We start from the raw sequence: 25,577 nt of genomic DNA, 5'->3' as shown, positions 1-25,577 counted from the left end.
GGCAATCCTGGCCAGGCGCGGTGGCTCACGCCTGTAATCCTAGCACTCTGGGAGGCCGAGGTGGGAGGATCCCTCGAGGTCAGGAGTTTGAGACCGGCCTGAGCAAGAGCGAGACCCCATCTCTACTAAAAATAGAAAGAAATTAGCTGGACAATTAAAAATATATAGAAAAAATCAGCCGGGCATGATGGCGCATGCCTGATAGTCCCAGCGACTCGGGAGGCTGAGGCAGTAGAACTGCTTGAGCCCAGGAGTTTGAGGTTGCTGTGAGCTAGGCTGATGCCACGGCACTCTAGTCAGGGCAAAAGAGCAAGACTCTGTCTTAAAAAAAAAAAAAAAAAAAGGCCATCCTGGCTCCCAAGTGGAATAGAAGGCAAGACCAGCAATAGTAGATGGGTCAGAAGGCCACGGCCTTTGCCCTGGAGAAGGGAAATGGGGCTGGACTGAGGGGCTAGCAAGGGGCGTAGAGAACAGCAGATACATTTGGGATGTACTTTGGAGGTGGAACTTGTCGCAGTGCTACTCAGAGGTACTAGACCGCATGGTTTATTACTCAGACAAAAATGTTTAGAAATTTTGTAGCAATCTGATGTCTGTTGAATCTAATAAGAAATCTGACTTGTAGTTTGCATGTCTTTTGCTAAAGTTTCATTTTCCTGGGAATTCACTTTTATGGACTGGGGAAAAAACAAGCAAACGTGGTCCTGCAGACAAGTTGAGAAACCCAGGACGCTGGATCTCGAAGGGCAGGGTGGGCACAGGGCTGGCGTCTGGGTTTCTGGCCTGGGCATCTGGGTGGTGAGCCTTGGTGATGGGGCTGGGGAAGGGGGAATGAGATCATTGCAGTGGACATGACACGGGGGGAGGCCTGGGAGGCATCTGCGGGAGGGGTTGCAAGATCACGGAAGCAGAGGGCTCACTAACTCAGAGGAAGGGACAGGTTGGGGAATAATTCAGTCCTCAGCCACAGACAGTGTTTAAAGCCAAGGGCACATTCAGAAACGACGGAGGGGAGAGAAGAGGACCCCCACGGAAACTCTTGCTCTGGCCTACTGCCATTTCCTCTCACCTGCAGCCTCGGCGGCGGTGGGGATAGACTCCTGAGTGTCCTGGGGGGCACTGGGGAAGCCGGCCCTGGTGACACCCGCCTCCTCTGGAGGGCACACGGGCCGTGGTGGCACCCCAGCCTGGCAGCACAGAACCTGCTCCTCTTCCTGGGCTGCTCCCAGACCCCTGTGGGGCCGCGGGGCATCTGGGCCCGATGTCCCACCCCAGGGGCAGAGGCCGTGGGTCCCTTGGCAGTCCGGGGGCAGGCCCAGGTCACAGTCCACATCCTCCGGAATGATGGGGATGCGCTGGCTCAGGTCCCGGGCCCCCGGGTAGCAGCTGGGCGGGGGCTCCTCGGTGAGCGTGTACTGCACACTCACTGAGTAGTCCTCGGTGTAGCAGCCGCCGCCCCCGCCGCTGGCGTGGGCCACCTGCTTCTCTTCATAGAAGCAGCAGGGCAGGCCCTCGTATTTCACCCCGTCTGTCCTGGGCAAATGGTCTGGGTGAAAGCCATGCAGCCCCAGGGGGCTTCCTGGCCGTGGGTCCCCACCCGCGGGGCCGCAGCCCTCGTAGAGCGGGGAGCCGAGGAACGCGGTGCTGCTGCCCGCTGCTCCGGCTCCGGGCCCCAGTTTGGAGGGCGGGGGCTCACAGCAGCAGGCACAGGAGGGCGCCTCGTAGCCCCCCTTCCAGGTCCTCCTGAGGTCTGGGGCGGCCCCAGGAGAAGCCTCGAGCCCCACTTCTGAGGTAGAGCTGTTGGGCCCCCGGTGCTCCAGGGAGGAGCTGCTGCTGTAGTTCATCTCCAGGCTGCAGGTGGACAGCTGGTCCCCCGAGGGAGAGGCAGGGCCCAGCCAAGGCTCTCCCCACCCAGCACCACGGCCGGGTGCCGCCGGGAGCTCCTCGGGGGGCGGGGAGCCCTCGAAGCGCACGGCAGGCCCCTGGCCCAAGCTGCCTGAGGCCCCCGCCTCGCTGGTGTGACAGGGGCTCCGGCTGCGGTAGATGAAGGGGTCATAGTCGCTGCTGAGGGAGCTGCGGAAGGTGGAGCAGCTTCCGTACACGCCCTGGTTGCTGACCTCAGTGCAGTCGACCACAGAGTCGCTGGAGGAGCAGTGGCACTGGCCGGAGCTGCTGCTGCTGCTGCTGTCGCTGCCCGGGCAGTCGGCCAGGTAGCCGCTGCACACGGAGCGGTGGCCGTGGTAGCAGCTGAAGCTGGACGTGCTGCCGCTCTCCAAGTGGGAGGGTGGCGCCACGTGCACCACGGTGGGGAAGAGCAGGTTGCCGCCGCCGCCGCTCGCTGGGAAGGCGCGGGTCGGGCCCCGGGCAGCGAGGCTGGGCAGGGGCTGCCCCTCCTGCTCTGGGTAGCTGAGGCCCTGGAAGTAGTAGTGTTGGTACATGGTCTCGTACTGGGAGAAGCAAGCTGCCTTGGAGAAGCTGCGGCCGCTAAACTTGGGCCTGCGGAAGGGGTGGGCTGGCGAGTAGGCCCGGTGCTCCAGGCCACAGCGGTGAGCGGCCAGCGTGTGGTCCGGGTGGAGAGGCGGGTAGCCGCGGATGTAGGCGGGGGTCTGCGGAGAATAGAGGCCCTGCTCCCCGTGCCGGTCCACGGTCAGCAGCGTGACGGGGTTTCCGTGGGAGTCCATGCTTGTCCTGGTAGGGTAGGCCGGGATGGCATTGGTCCTGTGCACGCGGCCGGGGTAGTGCACCGGCAGGGTCGCCCGCTGCTGCCGACCGCGTGAGAGGTTGCCTGTCTCCACACACACGGCACTCGGGTTTCCCTTTTGTTCTGGGGAGAGGTAGAGGAAACAAAGCAAGCTGATATCAGGGGCTAAAGAGATTTTTTTTAAAAAGGGCAAAGACTGGCCGGGCGCGGTGGCTCACGCCTGTAATCCTAGCATTCTGGGAGGCCGAGGCGGGTGGATCGCTGGAGGTCAGGAGTTTGCGACCAGCCTCAGCAAGAGTGAGACCCCCGTCTCTACTAAAAATAGAAAGAAATTATCTGGCCAACTAAAATATATATAGAAAAAATTAGCCAGGCATGGTGGCGCATGCCTGTAGCCCCAGCTACTCGGGAGGCTGAGGCAGGAGGATCGCTTAAGCCCAGGAGTTTGAGGTTGCTGTGAGCTAGGCTGACGCCACGGCACTCACTCTAGCCCGGGCAACAGAGTGAGACTCTGTCTCAAAAAAAAAAAAAAAAGACAAAGACTGAAGAAGCAGCAGGCCTGGTGTCTACTCTTATGACCCTGCCCCAATCCAAGCTGCCACCAAACTCTGTGTGCAAGCCACCTCCCACCTCCCTGCTGCTCTGCCCAACACGGGCACTATAGGAGCCTGCAGAGAGGAACACAGATACAAGGATGCAAGTCCCCCGCCACTCCCCATCCACTAACACAGTGACCAGGCACAACAGTGCAAGCCTGCCACTGCACACTCGTCATCTCTTGTGGCCCTGGGGACAACCCCATGGTACTGGACGTGGGCAAGTGATGTTGCTGTCATTGGTACTAAAGAGTTTGGGAGCCTAGCCCTGGAGAGGCTAGATGTCTTGCCCAAGGTCAGGAAGCTGGTTAATATGAAGCCCAAACTTGATCTCGGCGATTCTTAATGCCAGGCTCTCCCCAGGGTGGTGGAGCCAACCTCCAAAACCCAAGGCCGCCATGCTGCAAGTCCCAAGCACAGTGCTGCTCGCTCCCAAGCCTGTGGCGTGTGCCACACTCCAGGTAGGCACTTGGTGGGGACAGTGTCCTCTGACTTGACTCCTCAGCAACGACCAAGGCGAGTGACAGTTACCTATGATGTTGTGTCGACAGTGGGGGCAGGTGTGGTGCTGCAGCAGCCACGGGTCCACGCACTTTCTGTGAAACCGGTGAGTACAGGGGATAACGCGGAGCTCCTGGGCAGGGAGAGAGGGGACACAGCCTGAAGGGCAGGCACGGGTGGGAGGGCACGTCTGCCTTCAGCCCTGCACATGCTTCCTCCTGTGAGGCCCAGCGTGGGCCGGGGAGCCCTGCTGATCATGCCGTTCCCCCCCCCTCCACCTCCATCTACAGGTCAGCTCAGTCCCCTGGAGGCGGGGCTGATGTATGTGTTCTAGAGAGAAGAAAACTGTCCACCAGCCAGCCCCAACCACAGGGAAGACTAAAGCTTCCTGCTGGCGAGGGTAGGCCTGGGGTGTGGGGAGAGGCCTAGGTATACCCAAGATATTATGTATCTCCAAGGGGGTGGCTGCCACCAGGTACCACAGAAGGGGACGAGTAGAAAGGAAGATGCCCGGGACTCACATTTGACAAGTGGGACAGCAAAGTTCTCCTGTCCCTTCTTGTACTGGACCCTGAACACTCACCACATGGGCACATGTTTTATAACAAAAGCAGTCTATTTGGAGAGAATGAGATGGGGTTTTCTGGGACAGAACCACCTCTGGAGTTCCTGAGCCTAATTTGCTCCCTCCAAATTTGCTAATTTTACTTTGTTTTTTTCATTTTCTGACCTGTCCAACACAGTAACATTCAAACTAATCCCTAATACTGTGCCTGACAGAGTGCCAAAAGGTCTACCTGTATTTTCTCACATCATCTTCGTGATCACTTGGAATGCTGGTCAGTCTCAGGCCCACGCCAAGCGCAGGGACAGAAAATGAAGTCACTTGCCCAAGATCACAAAGGTAGAATCCGCCTGGACCACGATTAGAACCCAGGCAACCCAGAGTCCAGGCAAGAATCTATTAAATATTATTCTAAAGGCCTCTGCAAAAACTCAGTTTTCCTCCAGCAGTCTATACAGCAGTGGACCATTTTCAAAGGGGCATCAAATCTCTGCAATTCTTAAGTGGTGTGTTCTCTGCCCCCAAGTGCATGTACGTTTGTATCTATCTAGAGAGTGATGGAGCAAATGCGGCAGAATGTTAACAATGGGGGAGTCAAGGTGACTGAGATATATCATACATAGCACTGTTCTTGCAACTTTTCTGAAGGTTTGAAAATTTCAAAATAAAGAGCTATAAGAAAAAAAAGGGGACAGCAAATCCTTTGTCTTTTTGTGAGTAAAAATCACCAATCATGTATCAAGTCAAGCCTCAGAGATTTCAGAAGAACAATTCTAAAGCAAAGTCAGTGTGTGGAATACTCTTAACCAGGTATTTTCTGGCCTACTGTATATTTCGGATCAACTTTTGAAATCCCCTATGTCAGCTGGGTCCTCTGGAATGTGTGTCCCCGCATTGCAGCCACTCTCTTGGGGGAAGTGGTTAGAACATCTCAGGCTATCCCACCTGAGGACCTGGGCAAAGGCCTTCAGTGTGGGAGAGGACATGGGGTCCTGTCCTTCTGGGTCCTGGGCACCTCTCCTGACCTGCTGACCTCATCCCCACCCAGGACAGGCCCCGCCTCTGCCATTACCTCTCCATCGATGTACTTCTCCAGGCAGATGGCACAGTCGGACGTGGAACTGCTGCTGAGCGTGTCCAGGGCCCCACAGCTCCCGTCCCGGCGCCCCTTGCTCTTGGAGTTGAACTTTCTGGTTTCCATCTTCTCCAGAGCCTGCACAGCCAGTCTGTTCATGGAATTCTGCACAGCATAAAGGGGTGTATGTGTCAGAGTCTTCTACGTATAACCGTCCATGGTGGTCAACCCCAGGGCCATGTATTCAATGCACTGGGACAGGCAAATACTTCTTACCACGCCACAACAGAAGTTTGAGAATCACTCAAAACTCAGACTGCCATAGCACCTATATTCCAGACCCCTGGAGTGTCCACGACACCAACCCATCAACCTCGGCTTTTCCCAAGTGGCAGTACTAGCAGAGGTCTCTCTTTCAATTTGAAGGCAGGGGTCTCCTTCCGTTACTTGGCCCTGCCACTCCCCAACTCTGCTAGACCCCAAGTTATTAACCTGCTCTACGAGGGTTCTGTTGAAGGAAGTAGTGAGGGTAAACATCACTCTGTCCGTGGTGGCCACTCGACCCTCACGAGAACTGAAGCAATTCTCTCAACAGGCTGCCCGCCAAGAGCCACCATCTCTATCCTGAGACGTGACCCTGCCATACACTGGAGAGTCTAGAGCCCTGTTTACCCTTTCACCACCCTCCACCTCCAAATCTTTTCTTCCTACAAGCACACACGGTGTGGCCGCTGGACTGCTGCCGCGGCCACTGTTTTTCAAGAATCACCCAGAGAGCGGCGGTAGCCTGGGGAGTCTGGGGTTCTGCACTCCTAGCAAGCTCCAGGTGACACGGGTGCCAGACCACAGATCCTATCTGAGGGGTGAGGCTCTAGCGTGCCACATTAACCTTTACTTAAACATTTCCTTTAAAACTGACAGGAGACACCCCCAGCGCTTGGCCTTTGTAGGGCTGGCCCTTTCAGCACAGAGAAGGCAGAGTGCTGTAAGTTTTGCTCTTGTTCTTCTCCATCTTTGCTGTTTCCCGGCCACTGTGAACGGGCTGCGGAGCCGAGTCCACGGCTGGGACAGGCTCCACTTTGGACCATCGGACAGCAAGCTGATGAGACCCCTGGTTTCCACAGCGGCAGGGCAACAGGGGGTCAAGTTCGCAGGCTGCCTGGAGGGCTTACCTGACTGCGTCGCTGCTTCAGCTTGATTTTGACAAGGAGGATGAGGCAGACCAAGGAGACCACGACAAAGAATGCCAGGAAAATCCCCATGTCAAAGTATTCAGTGGGTTGCTGGAACAGAACACAGACACAGTGAATCACGGCCTCTCTGCAGCCCAGCCATCAGCACATGGCTGCTGGATAAGCATGGGGCAACCAGGGTGAGCTTCCCCTCAGTTTGCAGGAAACTCCTGGGGTTCTGCGGACACGCACACGGTGTGCTCCTGAGGACCAGGTAGTGCCTTCAGTGTGCCCAGGGGGAGGCCTGCGGTGGTCTCAGCCAGGCCCCCTAATAGCCAAGGGAGCTCTGTTCACAAAGCCTGGGGAATAGCACAAAGTTTGCTGTAACCAGTAAGAAAGGTCCTTCCAAATAAACACAAATAATCACATTTACAGGACAAAAGAGTGAGTGTCATGTTTTGAGGGAACAGTGATTACTAACCATATAATTAATGGTTTACAACAACTCAGAAAATTGTATGCTGCCTCCACAAATATCAGCTTCCACTACAATGAGTCATATTTACCAAAGCACTCCTTTTTCCTTTAAAAAGAAGCCAGCAAGTCAGTTCTTCTGAAAATTCCCTCTAGTTTTAGTTCCTCACAGCACACTGCTTCCTAAAACCTTGAAGCCACCTCATCTAGGACACGCGTTTGGCCAACAGAGCTTGGCTAAATGGATGCTGTGTATATTCAGTTACTTTGTGCGTGTGAAAGAATCATCCTACATGTGAATGTCCCAGTATGTGTGAGGACGGAATAAAACACATATGGGGCACCCGCCCCAGGTCCTTAGAACTCTTTAGCCTGAGCAGAAGATGCCTACCAAGAGTTGGTGGCCAGCAGTGTCCCTTCAAACACTTAGGAGAAGCCTAGATGCTAATCATTAGCCATGGAATCCCATCCCAGTTGAAAGCTAACTTTTCCAGACCCGAATGTAAGTTAGGGAGCTTCAGTGAGGTAATTTACCCTATGGGAAGAAAGAAGTACAGGCCTTTTCTCTAGTGTCTGGGTCAAGTGGAATAAAGGAGACACAGGAAGCCAGGTACTGGGTGTCCCACCCCTTCAGGCTGCCTCAGTTTGCCTTTCAGAGGGAGATGAGATGGAAGAGAAAGGATGAGAGGTCGCCAAGAGGGAATGCCAGGTAGAAGAGACCAGAGACATCTTAGCAATGATCACCTATTTCTGGTAGGATTTGTCAAATTCCCTATAAAGGAACATGGGTGAAATTTCTCTCTGGCTTCCAGCCCTACAGCTGATCTAAACCTGCAGGCCTCCAGGGTAGGCTGGCGTTTTAGGTAGAAAAAAGACAGGAACGAAAGCCCAAAGCCCGAGGAAAATAAGGGCACAGGTAGTAGCAGAGAAGGCACCGAGCCCGGGCCAGCCGGTGCGGAGGCTCACTCGCAGGGGGCGGTGCTGGATCCGTGCTCGAGCCACTTTCTGCTTGTTGACGATGTTCATCAGCTTGATGGCGTCTGCACCCTTCACATACACCACCGGCCTCTTGAGCGGGTCTTCCGAGGCCTGGTTTAGCTAAGGAAGAAGAGAGGGCCCTGGTTAAAAGACATGCTTTTTTTAAGAAGCAGGAGAGAGAAAGAAAAGGCTGGAGGGAAAGGAACATTCAATACCCATCTGGAAATCCTCAAATTCTTCAAGCATTGTAGCCTTGGAGCTCCTAGAAGGGCAAGGCTGAGAATGTTGCCTGCTTTAGGACGGACTGGGCAGGCTGAAGGCCCATCAGGTTCTTTGAAAACGTACCCCCCACCCTAATCCCCTAATTCCCTGGCTCTTAACCCCTCTCAATACACTCCCTTGGATATGACGTCCAAACGTGAACATCTAACTTCAGCAGACGAGTGCAAAGGCCCCGAGATGAGGGTGACACGACTATGACAAGCCAACCTAACTAAAGAGCTTGCAGCACTGGCGGGCCCCAAGGAATTTACCTGGTCGATAGCTTCTGGGTTTTCAGACACATCAAAGATGACCGCAGTAGCTCCTCGCTGCACTGCTCGCTTGGCCTGGCAGAGTAAAAAAGAGCAGGTTGGCCCTCTGGTCCACTTACCTTTCCAAAGCTGGCCTTGGCAATCAGGCCTGTAATCGAATGCACAATCTGACAGTTACCAACTTACGTGACTTCGGGCATGTTACCTAACTTTCCTAAGCCTCAATTTTCCCATCTCAATAAAAGAGGACAATGCCTACCTTGCATGGTCATCCCGAGAACCAGACGACTTAGAATAGGTGAAAGTAAGTAACTGGGTACTCGATAAACCTTTTCTTCCCTATCCAGCTCAAACATTAAAAGCAAACTACAAATCAACCACCTGCCTAGTCATCACGGAGGTACTGGTTTCAGGATTTTATGCTATGAACACAGGGCCATTGGCAACCAAAGCAAAAGCCTCTGGTCCATCTCCTTGGCCCCTTCTTCCTTCCCATGTCGCCCGGTTAGAATAGCATATTGAATACTTCTGAATGAATCTCAAAATGGTCACTTTTAATAAGTGACACAAGCCGAAGACCTTTGGAGACACTGTCGGCGGGGGGAGCTATGAGACATAATTGTAAATGGGGTTTGGAGCAGTTGGCTGCCAACCCTGGCTACACATCAAAAACCACTTGGGAAGTTTGTAAAGCAGATTTCCTGGCTCGAACCACAGAGACTGATTCAGCAGGGCTGGAGTCAGGCCCAGGAAACTGAGTTCTGTAAGCTTTCTGGAGGATGCGGATGATTCAACCACTTGGGGAACTACTGATCAGAGAAATGAGATTAGAATGTTTTAGGAACAAATGAGAAGTGACAGGATTATTTCGGGGGTGGTGGTGAGAGAAGATTCCTTTCCATCCTAATGAACCTTCTAATTTCATATCCAGCTAAGTGGACAAGCGGGTAGAAGCTATGGAAGAACAAGACTTAAGATACACCCTGGCATTTAGGAGCCTGAATCTTGTTAGGGAAGTAAGACACCTTGTGGGGGGGGAGGGGAACCAAAAATAAAACCACACTTCTATAAGATGAGCAAACGATGGCCAGTGCTCAGAGATCAGTAGAGTCACTATTGGCCAGAGTGCTTGAGAAAGAATAATATATGAATTCCTTCCACAGGAATAATCACTCCACATTGACGTGGCGTAAAAAGGCAACATTGCCCAGAACGTGGCTAGACCAATGGCTCCACTGGCCCACTAGAGGGCAGTCTCAGCCCACAGCTTTTACAACAGGCGAATTCCCTGTTACTTTGTACCAAACATGCAGCACCAAAAACAGCTTCAGTGAAATATTCAGGGTTACTTCAAGTTCTTCAGCAGTTTATGATGTGCTCTGGCACCCTGGGTGCTGTGCTGGAGAATCTGTTCTAGTCCTGTAGAGCAGCAGTCCCCAATCTTTTTGTCACCAGGGACTGGTTTCATGGAAGAGAATTTTTCCACGGATGGGGAGGTTGGGGGTTGGATGGTTTGAAGATGATTCGTGTGCATTACATTTATTGTGCAGTCAAACCTCTCTGCTAATGATAATCTGTTTTTGCAGCTGCTCCCCAGCGCTAGTATTACCACCTCAGCTGCACCTCAGATCATCAGGCATCAGATTCTCATAAGGAGCTGCAACCTAGATCCCTCGCATGTGCAGTTTACAGTAGGGTTTGTGCTTTTAGGAGAACCTAATGCTCCCCTACATCTGACAGGAGGCGGAGCTTATGCAGCGATGTCGGGGGCATGGGGAGTGGCTGTAAATACAGATGAAGCTTTGCATGCTGGCCTGCCACTCACCTCCTGCTGTGTGGCCTGGTTCTTAACAGACCAAGGACCTGTACCTGTCTGTGGCCTGGGGGTTGGGAACCACAGCGGCACAAGACTTCTTTGTGAATGGAGATTCAATGTATTTAGTCTCTGCCAATTGTCCACTCCATCCTGTTTCGTCACCAGAGTGCTGCACTAGGAATCAAGAGCAGGTCCTGGGAGCTATTCTGGCTTTGCCACTGGGGAAACTGAGGACCATTCACTGAATCTTTCAGCCCCAGCCTCAGTTTCCCTATCTATAAAAAAATGGGCACCTATATCATTATGTCCCTTCTAGTTTCTGGTCTTGGCCATTCAACTGAGAGGCAGGGGATTAGAGCAATTCAGAAAGAACTGCAATGGTCTTGTCACCCCCCTTTAGCAAGAGGGGACATGGATGGCACAGCAGAAAAAGTGTGAGGTGGCATGACTTTCCTCCTCCACAAAGCTCTTTGGGGCCTGGACCCCTCTGGCCGAGGCCAACAGCTTGCGGACTCCAGAGTTAACAGTAAGTAGGTGCTTGTGTTTTCTGCTTAGGTGGTATTCCAGTCTTTTTCACAAATTCTCTCCCACGACACAGAAGGGCCCCAAGGAATAGCATTGAAAATGAGGACATAAACAGGCCCTCTCACTGGTTGATTTGGCTTTCATCCCACAATCAAGCACATCAAACAGCACCCGCGGGGAATGTGCAATTCAGATGCGTCCTGAATGGGAGCACCCGCCACCGCAGGTACCTCCGGCTTTGATGCTGGCACACCTGGAGAGTCTAATGGCTGCGGAAAGAAAGGCTGTAAGATCTGGGGTAGCAAATGCCTTCCCAGGCCACGTGCACCTCAGGGAAGCCATTCAGCCACGTGGCCTACTCCTGCGTTCAGGCTTCCCTGATGCATGAGAAAATGAAGTCTCAAGGATCTGGAGGTTCTCGATGAGGCATGATCCATTCGGGACAGGCGCAAAATATATTTTTAACAAAACCTAGGAGGACTGACCAGTCTCCTGGCTTCTGTAGTGAAGAGGGCAGGTCAAGAAGAAGGTGCTGAAATCTTGCTTACAAGCTTGACTTCAGACACGACTCAGCCAGGCTAATGCACAGGATCCAAGGACAAATATCTCGTTTGAGAAAATGCTTCATTCTCAGTTGGTCTACTTTTAAAATCATAGTTAATATAAGCTGCTATTCAAATAAGTTTGTATTTCCTACACATACCAGGACTGGACAGGAAGGGGTCAACCTAGCATCCTATTGGGAACTTGCCTGTCAGGAACTGGCTCAGGATTTAAAATAGGCTGTGAATAATCCATATTTAGCAAATGACACCTTTATTACACTATTATACCATTCCCAAAGCAAATTAAAAAAATACAGAACACTGCTTGGTCACACTTTGCCCCTTGCCGTACACTTTCAGTTTAAAAATTGATGAAGCGGCCGGGCACGGTGGCTCACACCTGTAATCCTAGCACTCTGGGAGGCTGAGGCAGGAGGATTGCCTGAGGTCAGGAGTTCGAGACCAGCCTGAGCAAGAGTGAGACCCCATCTCTATTAAAAACAGAAAAAATTGGCTGGGCACAGTGGTGTACCCCTGTAGTCCCAGCTACTGGGAAGGCTGAGGCAGGAGGATCACTTGAGCCGAGGAGTTTGAGGTTCCTGTAAGCTAGGCTGATGCCAATGGCACTCTAGCCCAGGCAACAGAGCAAGACTATGTCTCAACATGAAAAAAAGATAGGGTTTCTGGTGGTCACAAGATTGGTAATCTCCCAAATAGGGTCTAGATTTGTTTTGAAATAATATTTAGGCCAAGCTTGACTAGGTAAAATGGTAAATGATCTAAAATATGAAGATTGGTTCAGGAATATGCTTTGTCAATTTTGTTTTCTTTCTTTCTTTTTTTTTTTCTGAAACAGGGTTTCACTCTGCTGCCCAGGCTAGAGTACAGTGGCATCATCAGCCACTGCAACCTCAAACTCCTGGGCTTAAGCGATCCCCGTGCCTCAGCCTCTCAAGTAACTGGGACGACTTAATGAAGAAACCCTATCTTTATTAAGTCACATACTTATCTTTCAAAACTCTTAAGACAAGGCCATTTCAAAGAATGGATGGGAAAGATCAAGCCTGGTAGACACGGCTGGATAAAGGTCACTGGTAAAGGGGCTGCAGTTGTAGAGGGCAGTTACTCCGAAACTGTGCACAGACCAGAGCGGAAGAGCAAGAGGATGGTGCAACAGCAGAACACAGGTGGGGAGTCTCAGCAAGGCCTCCCAGAAACAGCCAAAGGCCTTGCCTTGCTGACCTTGACACGCCCTGCCCCTCATCCCTACCCCCGGAGGCGTCTTCACATCCTTTATCACCTTTGCCACTTCAACTCTTCACTCAGGCCAGGGCAGGGCAGCAGCGGATAGCAGGTGACCAGAAGTCCAGTGGCAGAATGCTGGATAAAAGGTTGTCATGGTCCTTTATTTACCTTTCCAGGGCTGCAGGACCCAAGGCCAGACAATGTCCACAGCCACTGAGACAAACAGCAAAATGGCAAACACCTGCATACTTATAAGTACACTTTGCAAAGAACAAAATGCCAGCCCCTAGAAGACAGGGCCCTATTGTGGCTGGCACGTGTCACTTCTATGGTTATTCAATAAACAGTTATTGTAAGTGAAAGAAAGCCTGCCTGGGACCATACTCTTGGGTTATTGCTGGTAAAAAGAAAAGTGCTCCCTGCCCATGGATGTGGTTTTCCCATAAGAAGTAAGGAAGTGCTTTTATCCATAAAGATACATCTAGCATTTCCCAATGCAAATAAAGCATTCTGATGAGAATGGCTCCATCACTACCTTGTGGGTGGGAAAACTTGAAGCCTGGAGTCCACCACTTACCAGGAATTCCACTCAGGAGTGGATGTGGCACTCTCCCCAGGGTGTACAATATACCCAGCCTTGGTCTGGTGTTCAAACTCACCACAGTAGCCACTCCTAGAGCCTCTGGGGCACAGACTCCGTTTCCCACCTGTACCTGTTCCTTTGTCAAGCACTTGACTATGGTCTCCCCAGTGCCTAACCTTTACTGCAGGAATACTATGGTGGAATACAATCTTAATAGGAAATAACCCAAAAGGATGACTAAACATCTCCTTTGTACCAAATTCCTGACCATAGGATAAGCAAGGAAGTTGAACTGGTAGGGCTAACATGAAGGCATGTCTCCGACGTCATACGGGGGGTCCAAGCAGACATTTTTTTGGCCTCTACTGAATACAATTTTGCATTGTGCTTTCTTTCCATTTATTATAAGCTTATTAAAAATTCTTTGTAAATATATTAAATGGCTGTGACACATTCCTTCCTTTATTCTACTCACTCATGTATTTTTGATATTTGAACTGTTTATGTTTTTTATAATTAATGATATTTGAATAAATCTTGGCTTTCATTTCCAATTTTCTCAGGACAGAGGCCCAGTACCCAAGAATATGAAGATTATCAAGAACCTTAATACAATGCACACAGAATTTTAATGCCCCTCCTTATGTCCCCACCCAACTCTTATTTATCTGCATTCACAGCAAGATAGGATGGCACAGATAATACAAGACATATCTGTCAACAGATTTAACTTCTGGGTAAGATGGCCTGTAAGTATGCTAGGAGGGGGAAGGATGTCAGTTTGAGAGTAACTTTCTCTAAGATGATACCTCACATGCAGAAAGATACTTCAGAGAGAACTACAATGAGTTGATCACACTTACTCTACTGATTCTTCAAGGTCAAGTTCATGTGCAACCCTTCCATAAAACTAATGGTGCTTCTCCTTAGTCAAAGAGGTCTCTTACCCCTCTCTCAGCTCTAATACCTGTTAGTGTTTCTCCTCTATTTCTTACCGCTTTCTGTGATACGTAAGTGAAGATCATATTTCCCTGAAAATATAATCATTTTTAGTGTTTTTGTTATTTATAAGAGTAATATACATGCCTGATGTGAAAATTTTTAAATAATTCAGAAATTGGAAGCAAAAACTAACTCATCTGTTACCCCCTCTATATCCCAGCTTTTTAACATAACAGTGTGGTTTATATACGTCTGTGTTTTTTAACCCATATATTAGCGGGAATAAAATGCATGTGTATTACACACGTACATCAAAATGTAGTTAAAAATAAATTAGATGAGCTGGGCACAGTGGCACGTGCTGGTAGTCTCAGATACTTGGGAGGCTGAGGTGGGAGGATTGCTTGGGGAGTTTGAGCCCAGCCTGGGCAACATAGCAAGACCCCAACTCTTAAAAAAATTAAATAAAAAATAAATAGGATGTATACTGTTTGTACTCTATTATCTCCCCCCTTAACTCAACAATTTACTCAACATTGTATGCCCTGATGTGGACAAATGTTCATTCTTCTTACCAGCTACACATTATATGGTTAATGACTGTTAATAACTATCTCCCTGACAGCCACGTAGAGGATTTCTACATTTTCTCTACCATAAATAGTGCTGTATTTATATACTTGTACTCACATTCTGGTGGCATCTGCCCTTAAAATAGCTATGAGTGGTCCTGCGGAGTCAAAGGATATAGATGTCCTATGCATAAATGCCTTGCGTGGGTGCCAGGCATATCCTTGGAGGCTAACAGAGACTTCTAGGAGCCAGGGGTAGATCTTCCTGACCATGTTGGTATGGCCCGTAAAGCCTAAAGAAGCAGACTGCGCTGGGCATGGTCCACACTCAACAAATTAACACAGTAGGCAAGGACACAGTTTGATTCTGTTGTACTAACCATTTATTAATCTAGTTGTTCCACAGTAATTATTAACCAGTCACCATGTGGGCTAGGCCCTGGAGACACATACAGCAGTGAGCAGCAAGCATGGTTGCAGACCCCGTGTCCTCACCGAGCATGCATTCTATGGCAGTGCTGGTGCAGACGTCTCCGAAGAGGCCAGGGGAGGCATAAGGAAGAGTGTGAGCTTTAGTTCCAAGTGGCTAAGAAATTAAGAACAAGGGATTGCTTACCTCATGTCTCTATAGTAGCTTTCCCCAAAGTGTATCTTAGGGACTGATTTTACTGGTCAGTGTCCTTTGAGAAATGCTGCATATTCCAGAGCTATCCCTGACATTTTCAGGACATATTAATATGCTAGAGGCTCCTATACACCCAGTATCCCAAACCTTTTTGGACACAGAACCCTGTTTTTGCAGCAACTCCTGTCAATGTCCTCTCTTCCATGGAGCAGGGCTTTGGGACCCAACGCCCCACAGTGTGTGGCATACCCAGGTGAGAGGAGTATCATCCCCTTACCCCACTCCTTCTCGCTCTGACTCACAGGTGGAAGGCTCAGGAGTGTGACAGAGGCCTACATTTTGATCTAGAAACCAATCACTAAATGGTACACACCACCACAATTTAAACGAGATGTTATTGGTATGAAAACATTCAATTACATAGTTTCATTGGACAACCACCTTTTTAAAGGGCCAATTGTGTGCCAGGCAAGCCAAGAAGATACAAGCTAGGACCTTCTAGAAGTGTCTGTAACACACTTGATGCTGTCCTGGAGGAAGAGCTCTTGCTTAGCAGGCAGCAGGATGAAGGTGCAGAGAACTCCTCCCTTCTCACCCAAGTGAGTGTTCACTTGGGGCTTCCCTCTGACATACATACATAGAAGTAGTGTGACCGAAGGGGCAGAAACCATGATTGTGGAGAATCTGAAATGGCATCAGAGTCCCAGGGCTTGGTTCCTATCACTTGGCATCAGCATTGTGCTTCAGCTCGGGTCCCCAGCTTATTCTGCAGCTACTCCCAGAGCAGAGCACACTGGCCAGGACATCTGCGGGTCATCTCTTGCTGAGGCTGATATGGGCGCATGGGGTCTTCCCATGGGTCTACCCTTCATATGATCCTTACTGCCCTTAACCTGGGCTCCCTCCTCAAGGAGGTGCTCCCTGCCCCTCCACTGCCCCCTACCCAGGGGCCAAGTCACCACGTGGCCCTTTGCCCTCACCTCTACACCTAACTGCTTTCCAAGTTTTGCTGATCCCCACTGCTGCCACTCTGTCCAGGACACCAGACTTCTCACTTGAGTCCCAACAACAACCCCCTTGGGGATTCTCCAGCCCTGCCCAGCCAAACCTGCTCTGCCCCCAGTGTGGTCTCCATGCAGCAGCAGAGGGGCCTTTCTAAATCACAGATGTCCCTGCACCACCCTCCTCGAATGGCTCTGCACCGGTCTTAGGCAGGATCTGACCACCCCGCAGCTAGGCGCTTCCAAATGGACTGAGCTTCTAGTAGTTCTCTAAATGCCTGTGTCCTTCCCCATGAACACACTACCTCCCACACGGGCTCATCTCTACCACTTTTAACTCCCCTTCAGCTTAGGTGTTATTCTCTTGGATGTGCTTCCCCATGGCCTTCCTCTGTGCTCTGCCACTGAGGCACTTAAGATGTCACACTGTCACTCTTTACTTAAAATGCCTCCCTCACTAGAGGGCAGCCCGTGTGTCAGACTTCTTTCCTGCTAAATTCCCAGAATCCAGCAAAAGGCCTGGCACAGGGTAAATGGCCAAGAAATGTTTGTTGATTAACCTAAAAGAGATCAGCTTTTGCCCTAGGGGTTAGCCTCAAACACCATGGGCCCTGCTCCTCAAAGCACTGACTGCAGCTTGCTGCTGGCCACTTGTCTCCTGTTTGTTTCCCTGACTCTTACATTGAGAAGGGGCTGTTTTCTACCAGCTCTTCTTGGAACTCAATATTCCTGGCACTTTAGATTTTCAGGATTTGGTTTCTTATTATGGGTACTATCTTCTGCTGTTGCATTTCCTGACAGGCCTTTTATCAGTTGTTAGTTCTAGTGTGGGCATTATGACCCTGGCCACCCTCCATACCAGGCACTACAAGTGGCTCTGCCTTGTGGATCTTGATCAGGCCCCAGGCTGCCATGTGTGCTCCTCTCTGGAAGCCAGAGCTCTCAGAAAACAAGGCTGCGCGCTGGCAGTGTTTGTTCCTGCCACTCTCCGGAGGAACGTGAGACTCCCTTTGTACCTTCACCAAAGGAAGGCTGGACAAATGACTACCCTTGGGCATGTCCACAGGAACAGAACTGCACAGAGATGTGAATTTTTATAGTTTCCTCCCATTATCACCAGGGGACCTTGGCTTTCCTCCAGCCTAAAAGACTGATGGATTCCATCCTGCAACCTGTGGATAAACATGGCCATACCAAACAGAGGGCCATCCCCAGCAAAGTGTCCCCCAGACCTTGGCCTGCCCTACCTGGTACAAAGATCTGGAGCTTGGCTCGCTGGGTGAACTGGCAGCAGATTCTACCACAGCTTCAAAATCCCAAACTCAATGGTGGCGTAATTTGGAGGAACAAGAGACCAAAGCATTGGCTTGAGAGCCACATCCATCTAAGGCCAGAGCCTGACACATCACTGCCAGAAACGCAGGGCGGCAATACCCAGCCCTGTTTATGTTGCCACTGCTGGGCAGGCTCGTGTGATCGGGGAGGGATAAGGGACTATTAACGCCGATGGAGACCAACAAGCCAGTCCCAGGGACTGGCCACGCCTGACGCCCACAGGTCCCTCTTGGCGGGTTCTACGCCAGTTCAAAGAGCCAGAGCTCACTGGGTCCTTTTATGCCCCTCCCTCTGGAGGCCACTAAGTGGATTTTAAATCCTCACTCCTCACTTTTTCCTTTCCTCCTCCCCAAGTTCTTCACTTAGTAGTGACCACCCAGGCACCAGGCTCTTGAATATTCTGGTCAGCTGCTGTTCCCTGAAGCATGAGTCACTGCATGACATGGGACAATCTCGCTGGGCAAGGGGGCTCGCAAGGCCTGTCTCACCAAGGGCCCTGTTTTCCTACAGAAACCTTTCATTCCAGAGGAAATGAGGTCACACACCAGAGCACACGGGGAACTGGTGAGAAAATCCTGGTGCCAGGAAGGGGGGTGGTGGTGGTGGAGGTGGGGAGGCAAACTGGACCCTCAGCTCACAACCACCAGGGGGAATCACCTGCCGGTGCGCTGGTGAATCTGTCCTGGGGTGCGGGGAGGGCAGAGGAAGGGAGGGCGCACAGCTTAAAAAATAACCTGGCTTCTTTTAAAGCATATAGAACACACATGATTTTACCAAGTCTAACTTGTAGGGCATTTGGGCTAGTTTACTTGCATGACTTGGAGCCCCTAATCCACTGCCTAAAGGAGACCAACACACAAAAACGGCCACAAAAAGGTAAAGGGGGCAGGGGTGAGAGGCCTGGGCAGCAGGGGCGGACTCTCTGCCTGGGGGTGGGAATTGAGGATGGGTACAGCAGCGCTGCCCACTCCACTGGCTCCTCGCTCCGGGGCTTGGCTGCAGCCCGGCCTGACCTTCCAGGTTTCCCTGGCAGGAGATCAAAGCTCCGAAGCCACAAACACAGCTCAGAACTCCGAGGCCCTGCGGCCAACATCCCACCCCCTCCCGAGGCCCTCCTCCCCTCCAGGGACCCTCCTCCCACGCTCCCCGCCTTTTCCACCCCTCCCTCACCCCCTTCCACCACTCGGGCTCGTCCCCCACCAGGGTCCCTCCTCTCCTCTAGCCCTGCTTCTCCATGCCCCCCCTCACCCCGCCATCCAGTGGGCAGGCACCCATCCGGCCTTCTCCAACCGAGAAAGTGCCCTCCCCGCCACTGGCCTCGCCCCTCCCCACCGGGAGAAGATATTTCTCGCCTTAATTAAAGTCATTAAGCCTCCAAAGGCTCCCGTCGGCTGCAGGTTCTGAGCTCCGGAACGAAGATGATGCATTTTAAGTCCTAGTTAAGATTATGCTGGTCTATTTAGGAGACATGTAGCAGCGAGAATTCAGCGGTTAAGTTAGTGGTTAAGGCTGCCTAAGTTTAAACAGTGTTATTTATTCTCAAAATATGTAGCAGCCCCACTTAATTTCTCCTAATTAAAGGAACCGACAGAAGAGGCTGGAGTCCGTGGCCATGTCATGGCGCCATTGCACAGGTTGGTACCCTTTTCACAATCAGAAACTACTGGGTGTCAAACGGAAATGCATTTCCCTAGATCTTTATCTTCACCTTAGCCGTTTAGACCAGTTCCAAGAAACACAATGATCCTCTTTGTTTTAACACCTGACAAGGAGCACCAAAAACCCGGGAAGCCTGTCCACACCCTCCTGTTCCATCCATACTGCTGGGTGAAAGATGTTATGGAAAAACGTCTGCAGTTGGGTTGTTTCATTAGCTTTCTATGCCCGGAAGAGAAACCTTCGGAAGAACTTGGAAGCCGTTATCTTGGTTGAATTTCCAGAAGTCCCACTTCGGGCCAAATCTTATAAAGTCAGCAACTAGAAACTTCAAAAAGGACCACTCCCTTCTATGCATATGGCAACTAATTAATATAAACAAGTGTTAATTAGGTGGCAGAATCAGGCTTAACAAGGAACAACAGTGCAGGCAAAGTCTGAACACCCCACAGCCTCCCTTTTTGAGGATGAGAGGTGGCAGACAGGCGCTCTCTGAGGGCCAAGCTCCTCAAAGGGGAGGTCTTGGTTTTCAACCTTGACCTACTGAGGAGGCCACTGGGAAGATTTAAAACAACAACAACAACAACAAAAAAAATCATGCCTCGGCCCCACCCCTAGAGACCATGTGATCTATGTGGAATGAACCCCCGGCAGCAATACTGTCTAAAATTTTCCCAGTTAATTTTAAAATTCAGGTAGGGGTGAGAACCACTGATGTAAGCTAAAATTGCCCAGAACCTTTGGGATGACTGTCCAATGCACACTGGAGCCCCTCTCCTGACTCAGTTGTATGGGTATAGGACGAGAAGCTATCTAACCAGCACCCTCCAGCAATACTTATGAAGAGGCAAAGACAAGTGTTAGAGAATTCCTGAATCATGTGGTAAACTCACTGAGAAAATAAAGGATTATTTTGATTATACAATATTCTTACTTTTATTATGAGGAAGGTAATGTGTAATGAAAGAATTTCTGCATGCCTGAAGCCGGCCTGCTCCTAACATTTGTGGGGCTTGGGACAAGGGTTAACAGATCTATAAAGCGTATCTTACCCTTCTATCTTGACATATACAACTTGACAAAGAACCTGAAAGGTTAGATTCCAAGTGAGATTTCTCTAACTCCTTGGAGTTCCTTGCCAGGGCATGTCAGCGTGGAGACAGCTGACCCCCTGGCCACCCTATACTTTGAGGGGCCTCATATACATATGGGTGGACACCCAGCCTCTGAGGCCAAGCTCTGTCCACTCTCCTTAGGAGAGTGCCACCAGTGAGTGCAGTGTGCCCCTAGATGGTCCTAGAAAGAGGTCTGTAAGGACTGGAAGCTAGCATGTGGTGATCTTAGGGGAACTGGGGGATCCCAAGAATGGTTTAGAAGGGGCTCCCCCTTTGACCCCTCACCCTATGGCCAGAAGCTCTAGAAAAGAGGCCTTAAAGCATGGCCCTCCTTGCCTGGTCATGAAGTAGTACTGGCCCAAAGCATGAGACTCCAAGAGGGAAAAGTAAGGAAAGCTCCTATTAATGTACCAGGTAAGGCACTGAGTGCTTTCAAACGGTGCTGAACCCACAAAGCCGCCCTGCAAGGGAGGTGGTGGTGTTCTCCATTTTACAGCTGGAGGCTCAAAGGTTACATAACTTGCCCACGGTCACTCAGCCACAAAGTAGAGAGCTGCCATTTGACCTAAGCCTCTCTCTATAATCCCAGGCCTGAGAAATACTCACATTATCCCAGGAGTTTCTAAGATCAAGTGTAATGGAGATGCGTGCACATATACAAACATGAATGCTGAACCCCCAAGTATTCCATTAATAGCTTATGTAAGTATTGTATTTCTCAGTCCCACAAGGAAACTCCAGATAGCTCTTATCCTAACCCATTTGGACCCCCTCCTCTTTAAAACCCCCTTTACAAATGTCATGCAGCTCATAAAGTCAACATAAGAATTTTTGCCCTAGTTGCCTATCACACTCACTGCATCACGTCTCCCCCTCCGGCCCCAGGAGGTGGCAGGGTGGAAAATTTTCCTACTTTTGTACAGGGTTAGCTGCTTGAAAGCTCATGTCTGTTTAGTCAGACTATTTCATTCAAATGGGTTATATCCATTGCCATTTTAGCCAATGCAAGCTCACAAACAGTACAACTTTTACCCTTTATACTTCTTAAGGATCTAAGTTGTTTCAAAATGGTCCCTTATGTACCCTCGTGTATTTACTCCTTTTATCTAAGACTTTGTGTTAGTAGAGTTTAAGATTGATACAGTTTCATGATCTCTTAACTCCACACCAAAACCATTTACAACAGCAACAGAATCAAATCCCTGTCTCTAGAGAACAGTCACAAGGCCCTCCTCAGCCCTGCTATTTTTATTTGGGTACAATCAGCTTGATGACATCCCCTCAGTGTGATGACACCGCCGTAGGCTAGCCAACCCAGGCTCTTCTTAGCACTGCCATGGAGAAAGGGCAGGGAGGAGTTGCCACCTCACACTGCTTGGGTTGACATCCTAGCTCACCTTCCTAGCTCTGTCACTGTGAGCACATGACAACCTTTCTCTGCCTCATTTCCTCATCTGTGCAATGGGGGTGATATTAGGACATATTCTCACAGTTGTTGAGAGGACTAAATGAGAAGACGCCTGCACACAGTAAGTACCCAGGAGTAACTGATATATACATCTCCCTCCTTTGAACACGGCACGTACTTACTCCATGTGTATTTCCTCTGGGCCTCTGGCCTTTCCCTTGACTATTTGGATATAAGATTCCTCTTCTCTCCAGGCAAGAGAGCAGAGACACTCTTGCAGGCCTAGTACCCACACAAAGCAGGCAGGCACTAAAGAGTCACTGTGAATCTACCTTCTTAAGGCTTCTAGAAGTTGATATGACTGTGCTGCACTTCATATACATGCAGGAACATCACAGTTTAGGCCAAGAAATGATGCCATGGCATGAGTCCGGCAGTGGGTGGTCAAGGACTGTCAGCCCAGTGGCACATCAGAACACCTAAGGGAGCTTGTTAAAAATATAGGGGAGACTCCTCCCTGGAGACTGACGGAGGGGAGCTGGGCTGGAGATGGACCTGGCCTCTGTAGATTTGAAAGCTCCTCACGCCAATTCTTAGGTGCAGCCAAGGTTGGGTAACCACAAGACCAACGTGCTAAGGAGGTCGGAGAGGGAGAGATGGTAAGCTAGGAAAGTGCTTCTTAACCCAACTCATCAATCCCTTGTTCCTCCCCTCCTAGAATAGCCAAATTCCTTTCTAGCTACACTTTTGGTTTTCAAGAAACCCATTTATGCTATTCTAATGGAGACTTAAGGAAAGCCCTTGTTAAAGAGAAAATGTGCCTTCAAGGCAGTAAACAATTGAGCTTTTTGTGATGTCTGTGGAAAGATACCCCCCCCCCCCAAAGCACAAGTCTGGGTCCCTCACAGTCGAAGACCTCAAGGGCAGCAACTACCATAGCCATCCTCTGGTCACCAGGTCCTGGCATAGCACCTGGAAGCCAGCAGGCACGCAAATGTTGGGGGGACACGGCTATGGGCACAAAAGCAACTATCTATCCCATATGGGGCAAACTTTTGGGGTTCACGGCAGAGGTCCTCCTGACTCTTGGGTCCAGGCTTTTGGCATCCACTCCACAGGAGTTCCAGGACCTTGCACAGGAGCCTCTACCCACAACAGGACAAAGTGAGAGAATGCAAGCTTCAGCTGGATTTTCTGTGATAACAGTACGATAAAAATTGGGAAAGAACCTCAAGGACACCATTTTCAAGTTTAAGTCTCATTTTTGTTTATGGAACACATGCCTTCTTGAATTAAGAGCTCAAACACACTCTGAGCTGAGCTAACCAAGTCACAGCACTTGCATCTCTTATTTTTTCCAAGTGCATTCCAGTCCTGGTACTCAATAAATAGTCATCACTGTGGTGGTGATGATGGAAGGGGAAGGAGAAAAGTGGAAGACGCACCAAGGTAGCTTTCCTCAGCCCAAGAACTGATGCTAGCTGGAGGAAAAAGATGCTCCCAAACATCCCTACCAACTACCCAGGGTGCAGCAATAATCATCAATAGTCCTTCCTGTCCTAGGTTCCCCATCCCATCGACACCCCTCTGTCTGGGCTGCAAAGCAGTGAGGGGCCTGAGATCCACTAGGTTAAAACAATAGAACAAGACCAACAGGGGAAACACATGGATTGAGAGCTCAACTGTGTGGGACCACTTTAAAGGATGCTCAAGACAGTTCTGGAATGAAGGAGGCTTGATGGGGTGATGTGTGTCATAGGCTGGTGTGGTCAGGAAGGGCTTCATGGATGCCAAGCTGCTGGAATGAAGAAGAAGAGAAGGCTGGCCAGGAGCTGGACACACAAGGTGCTGGCAGAGGTGGCAGACCGTGCAGATATACCAAGTAGCATGAATGGGAGAGGTTTGTAAGAGGCAATGTTGGGTTACATACATGGTGATTAGGCATTACTGTCCACTCACAAGGCCATGATATAAACTCACTATCTAGTGACTACCCTTTCTCTTGGTGGCAGTTGGCATGCTCACGGTTTTGTTTCTGATAAATAGCATCCAAGCAGCTTCTACAGTTTACTGACATTTTGGGATCACTACCTGAAATTTTATTTTCTCTGGAAGGGATTCCCTAACCCCTGCACACAAGGTCCAATCCTGTGGCTATGTGCTTCTGGCAAAATATTCATTATTTTAACAAGAATTTACTGAGCCTCTACAATGAAGATACAAACATATGCCAAAAGGACCTAGTTCTAAAAGATCTAGTTTCTCTTCTCATGGGGTTCCAGCAGTTACACTAGGGCCCCTACATGCACAGCCAGACATAAGTGCCCTGAAGGAGAACATCACAGGATAGGAAGAAGAAAGGGAGAAAAAGGGTGCTTGCTGCCAAAATCCACGTGTCTTCACTTTGTATCACACCGCAGCAGCGCAGGCATGCTGCCTGGGAACCCTCACTCAGCAAATGTTCAAACATCTACTCAATGCTAACACTCACATCCAACAACAAATATATGGGCAATTATTATTTCAGGAAGGCAGATTAATTTCAAAATATAGTCTGATAGCCTTTAACAGTGCAGAAAATTGAAAAACCCAGTTAATGCTTTTACAAGTCATTACAATGAAAGAGACTCAAGGGACTCTGAACCACAGAAAGGTAGAGTTGGGCCGGATCACTTCCTTTGGTCAATAATAGGTGAATAACTATGTCATTAAGAAAAGGACTTCTTGCAAAGGAACAGCTTAATCCCAGGAAAAGGAAAGAGTAAAAAGGTTACATTAAGGGAATCAGGGATAATCTCTATCAATTACCGAGAGCCTTTCCTGTTGGGGAAGTCTCAAAAGAAGAACAGGAAAAGAGCTGGGTCATGATCCAGGGTGCTTATGCTTTGTTTTATGATCCAGGAGTTTGGCAGTCTGGTTTGTGGGTAAGTAGAGAGAGTGAGAACTACAAGCGCTACGTAACCCCCAAATACAAGCAGGTAATTATAGAATATGCCAACATTGGCTCAAGAAGCACCCAGATATCAGGTAGGCATGGAGGATTGGCTGGCATCATTTTGAGGCTAAACAAATCCAACTGCACATTCTCCAGGTGGCTGGGACATTTGGCAAGATTGGTGAGCCAAATCCAGAAGAGGGACCACAAACTACTTTCCGAGTTCTGGCCAGATGGTCCCACGTGGAATAACTGACTGAACCTGCTCCTCCTGGCCCCAGGAGCCAATGTGGTACACATGAGGTGTCTAAGCCTTGCTATTCCTGTCCTGGGAGCCAATGCAGCCCACCTGAAGAGTCCTCATGCAGAGGAACAATGTGGGGGGTAGGTCTCATAAGGCAACAGTGACCTTGACTATGGTCCATCTGAATTGATTAAGTGGCTCTCAGTCCTGAAGTGAGATGAAAACGTACCTAGTCCCCAAGTCTATGAATTGCAGAAGAGCAGTGACTTTCCTGAGGTCAGAGTGTGCTGGCAGTGGGGGAGGAGCTCCATCAGAGCCGACTGCTTCCTGTCGCCCATTAAGTTTTGTAATGTCCAAGTTTTTGTTTTGGGGGAAAATCAGAAATTAGGGAAATCCAAAGTTGGTTTTCTAAAAATAACTTTAAAATAAATTTAA

At 49.9% G+C, this 25,577-nt stretch overlaps 1 protein-coding gene across 2 annotated transcripts in view; it reads right to left on the bottom strand.

Moving 5' to 3' along the window:
• The window catches only part of ZNRF3 (zinc and ring finger 3), a 153,565-nt gene that overhangs the window by 4,287 nt on the left and 123,701 nt on the right, over positions 1 to 25,577 (bottom strand). For both annotated transcript variants that reach the window (XM_045534382.1, XM_045534383.1), the window contains exons 3-8: positions 8,596 to 8,670; positions 8,051 to 8,182; positions 6,611 to 6,721; positions 5,436 to 5,603; positions 3,829 to 3,931; positions 1,070 to 2,824 (exon numbers count right to left, since the gene is read on the bottom strand). In XM_045534382.1, coding sequence (XP_045390338.1) covers positions 1,070 to 2,824; positions 3,829 to 3,931; positions 5,436 to 5,603; positions 6,611 to 6,721; positions 8,051 to 8,182; positions 8,596 to 8,670 — 2,344 coding nt within the window. The remainder of the gene's footprint in view (positions 1 to 1,069; positions 2,825 to 3,828; positions 3,932 to 5,435; positions 5,604 to 6,610; positions 6,722 to 8,050; positions 8,183 to 8,595; positions 8,671 to 25,577) is intronic.

Source organism: Lemur catta, chromosome 21 (assembly GCF_020740605.2).
Source record: "Lemur catta isolate mLemCat1 chromosome 21, mLemCat1.pri, whole genome shotgun sequence".
NCBI classification, from domain to species: domain Eukaryota; kingdom Metazoa; phylum Chordata; class Mammalia; order Primates; family Lemuridae; genus Lemur; species Lemur catta.
The sequence above is the reverse complement of the archived record's forward strand: the minus strand, read 5'-3'. Positions and strand labels throughout refer to the sequence as shown.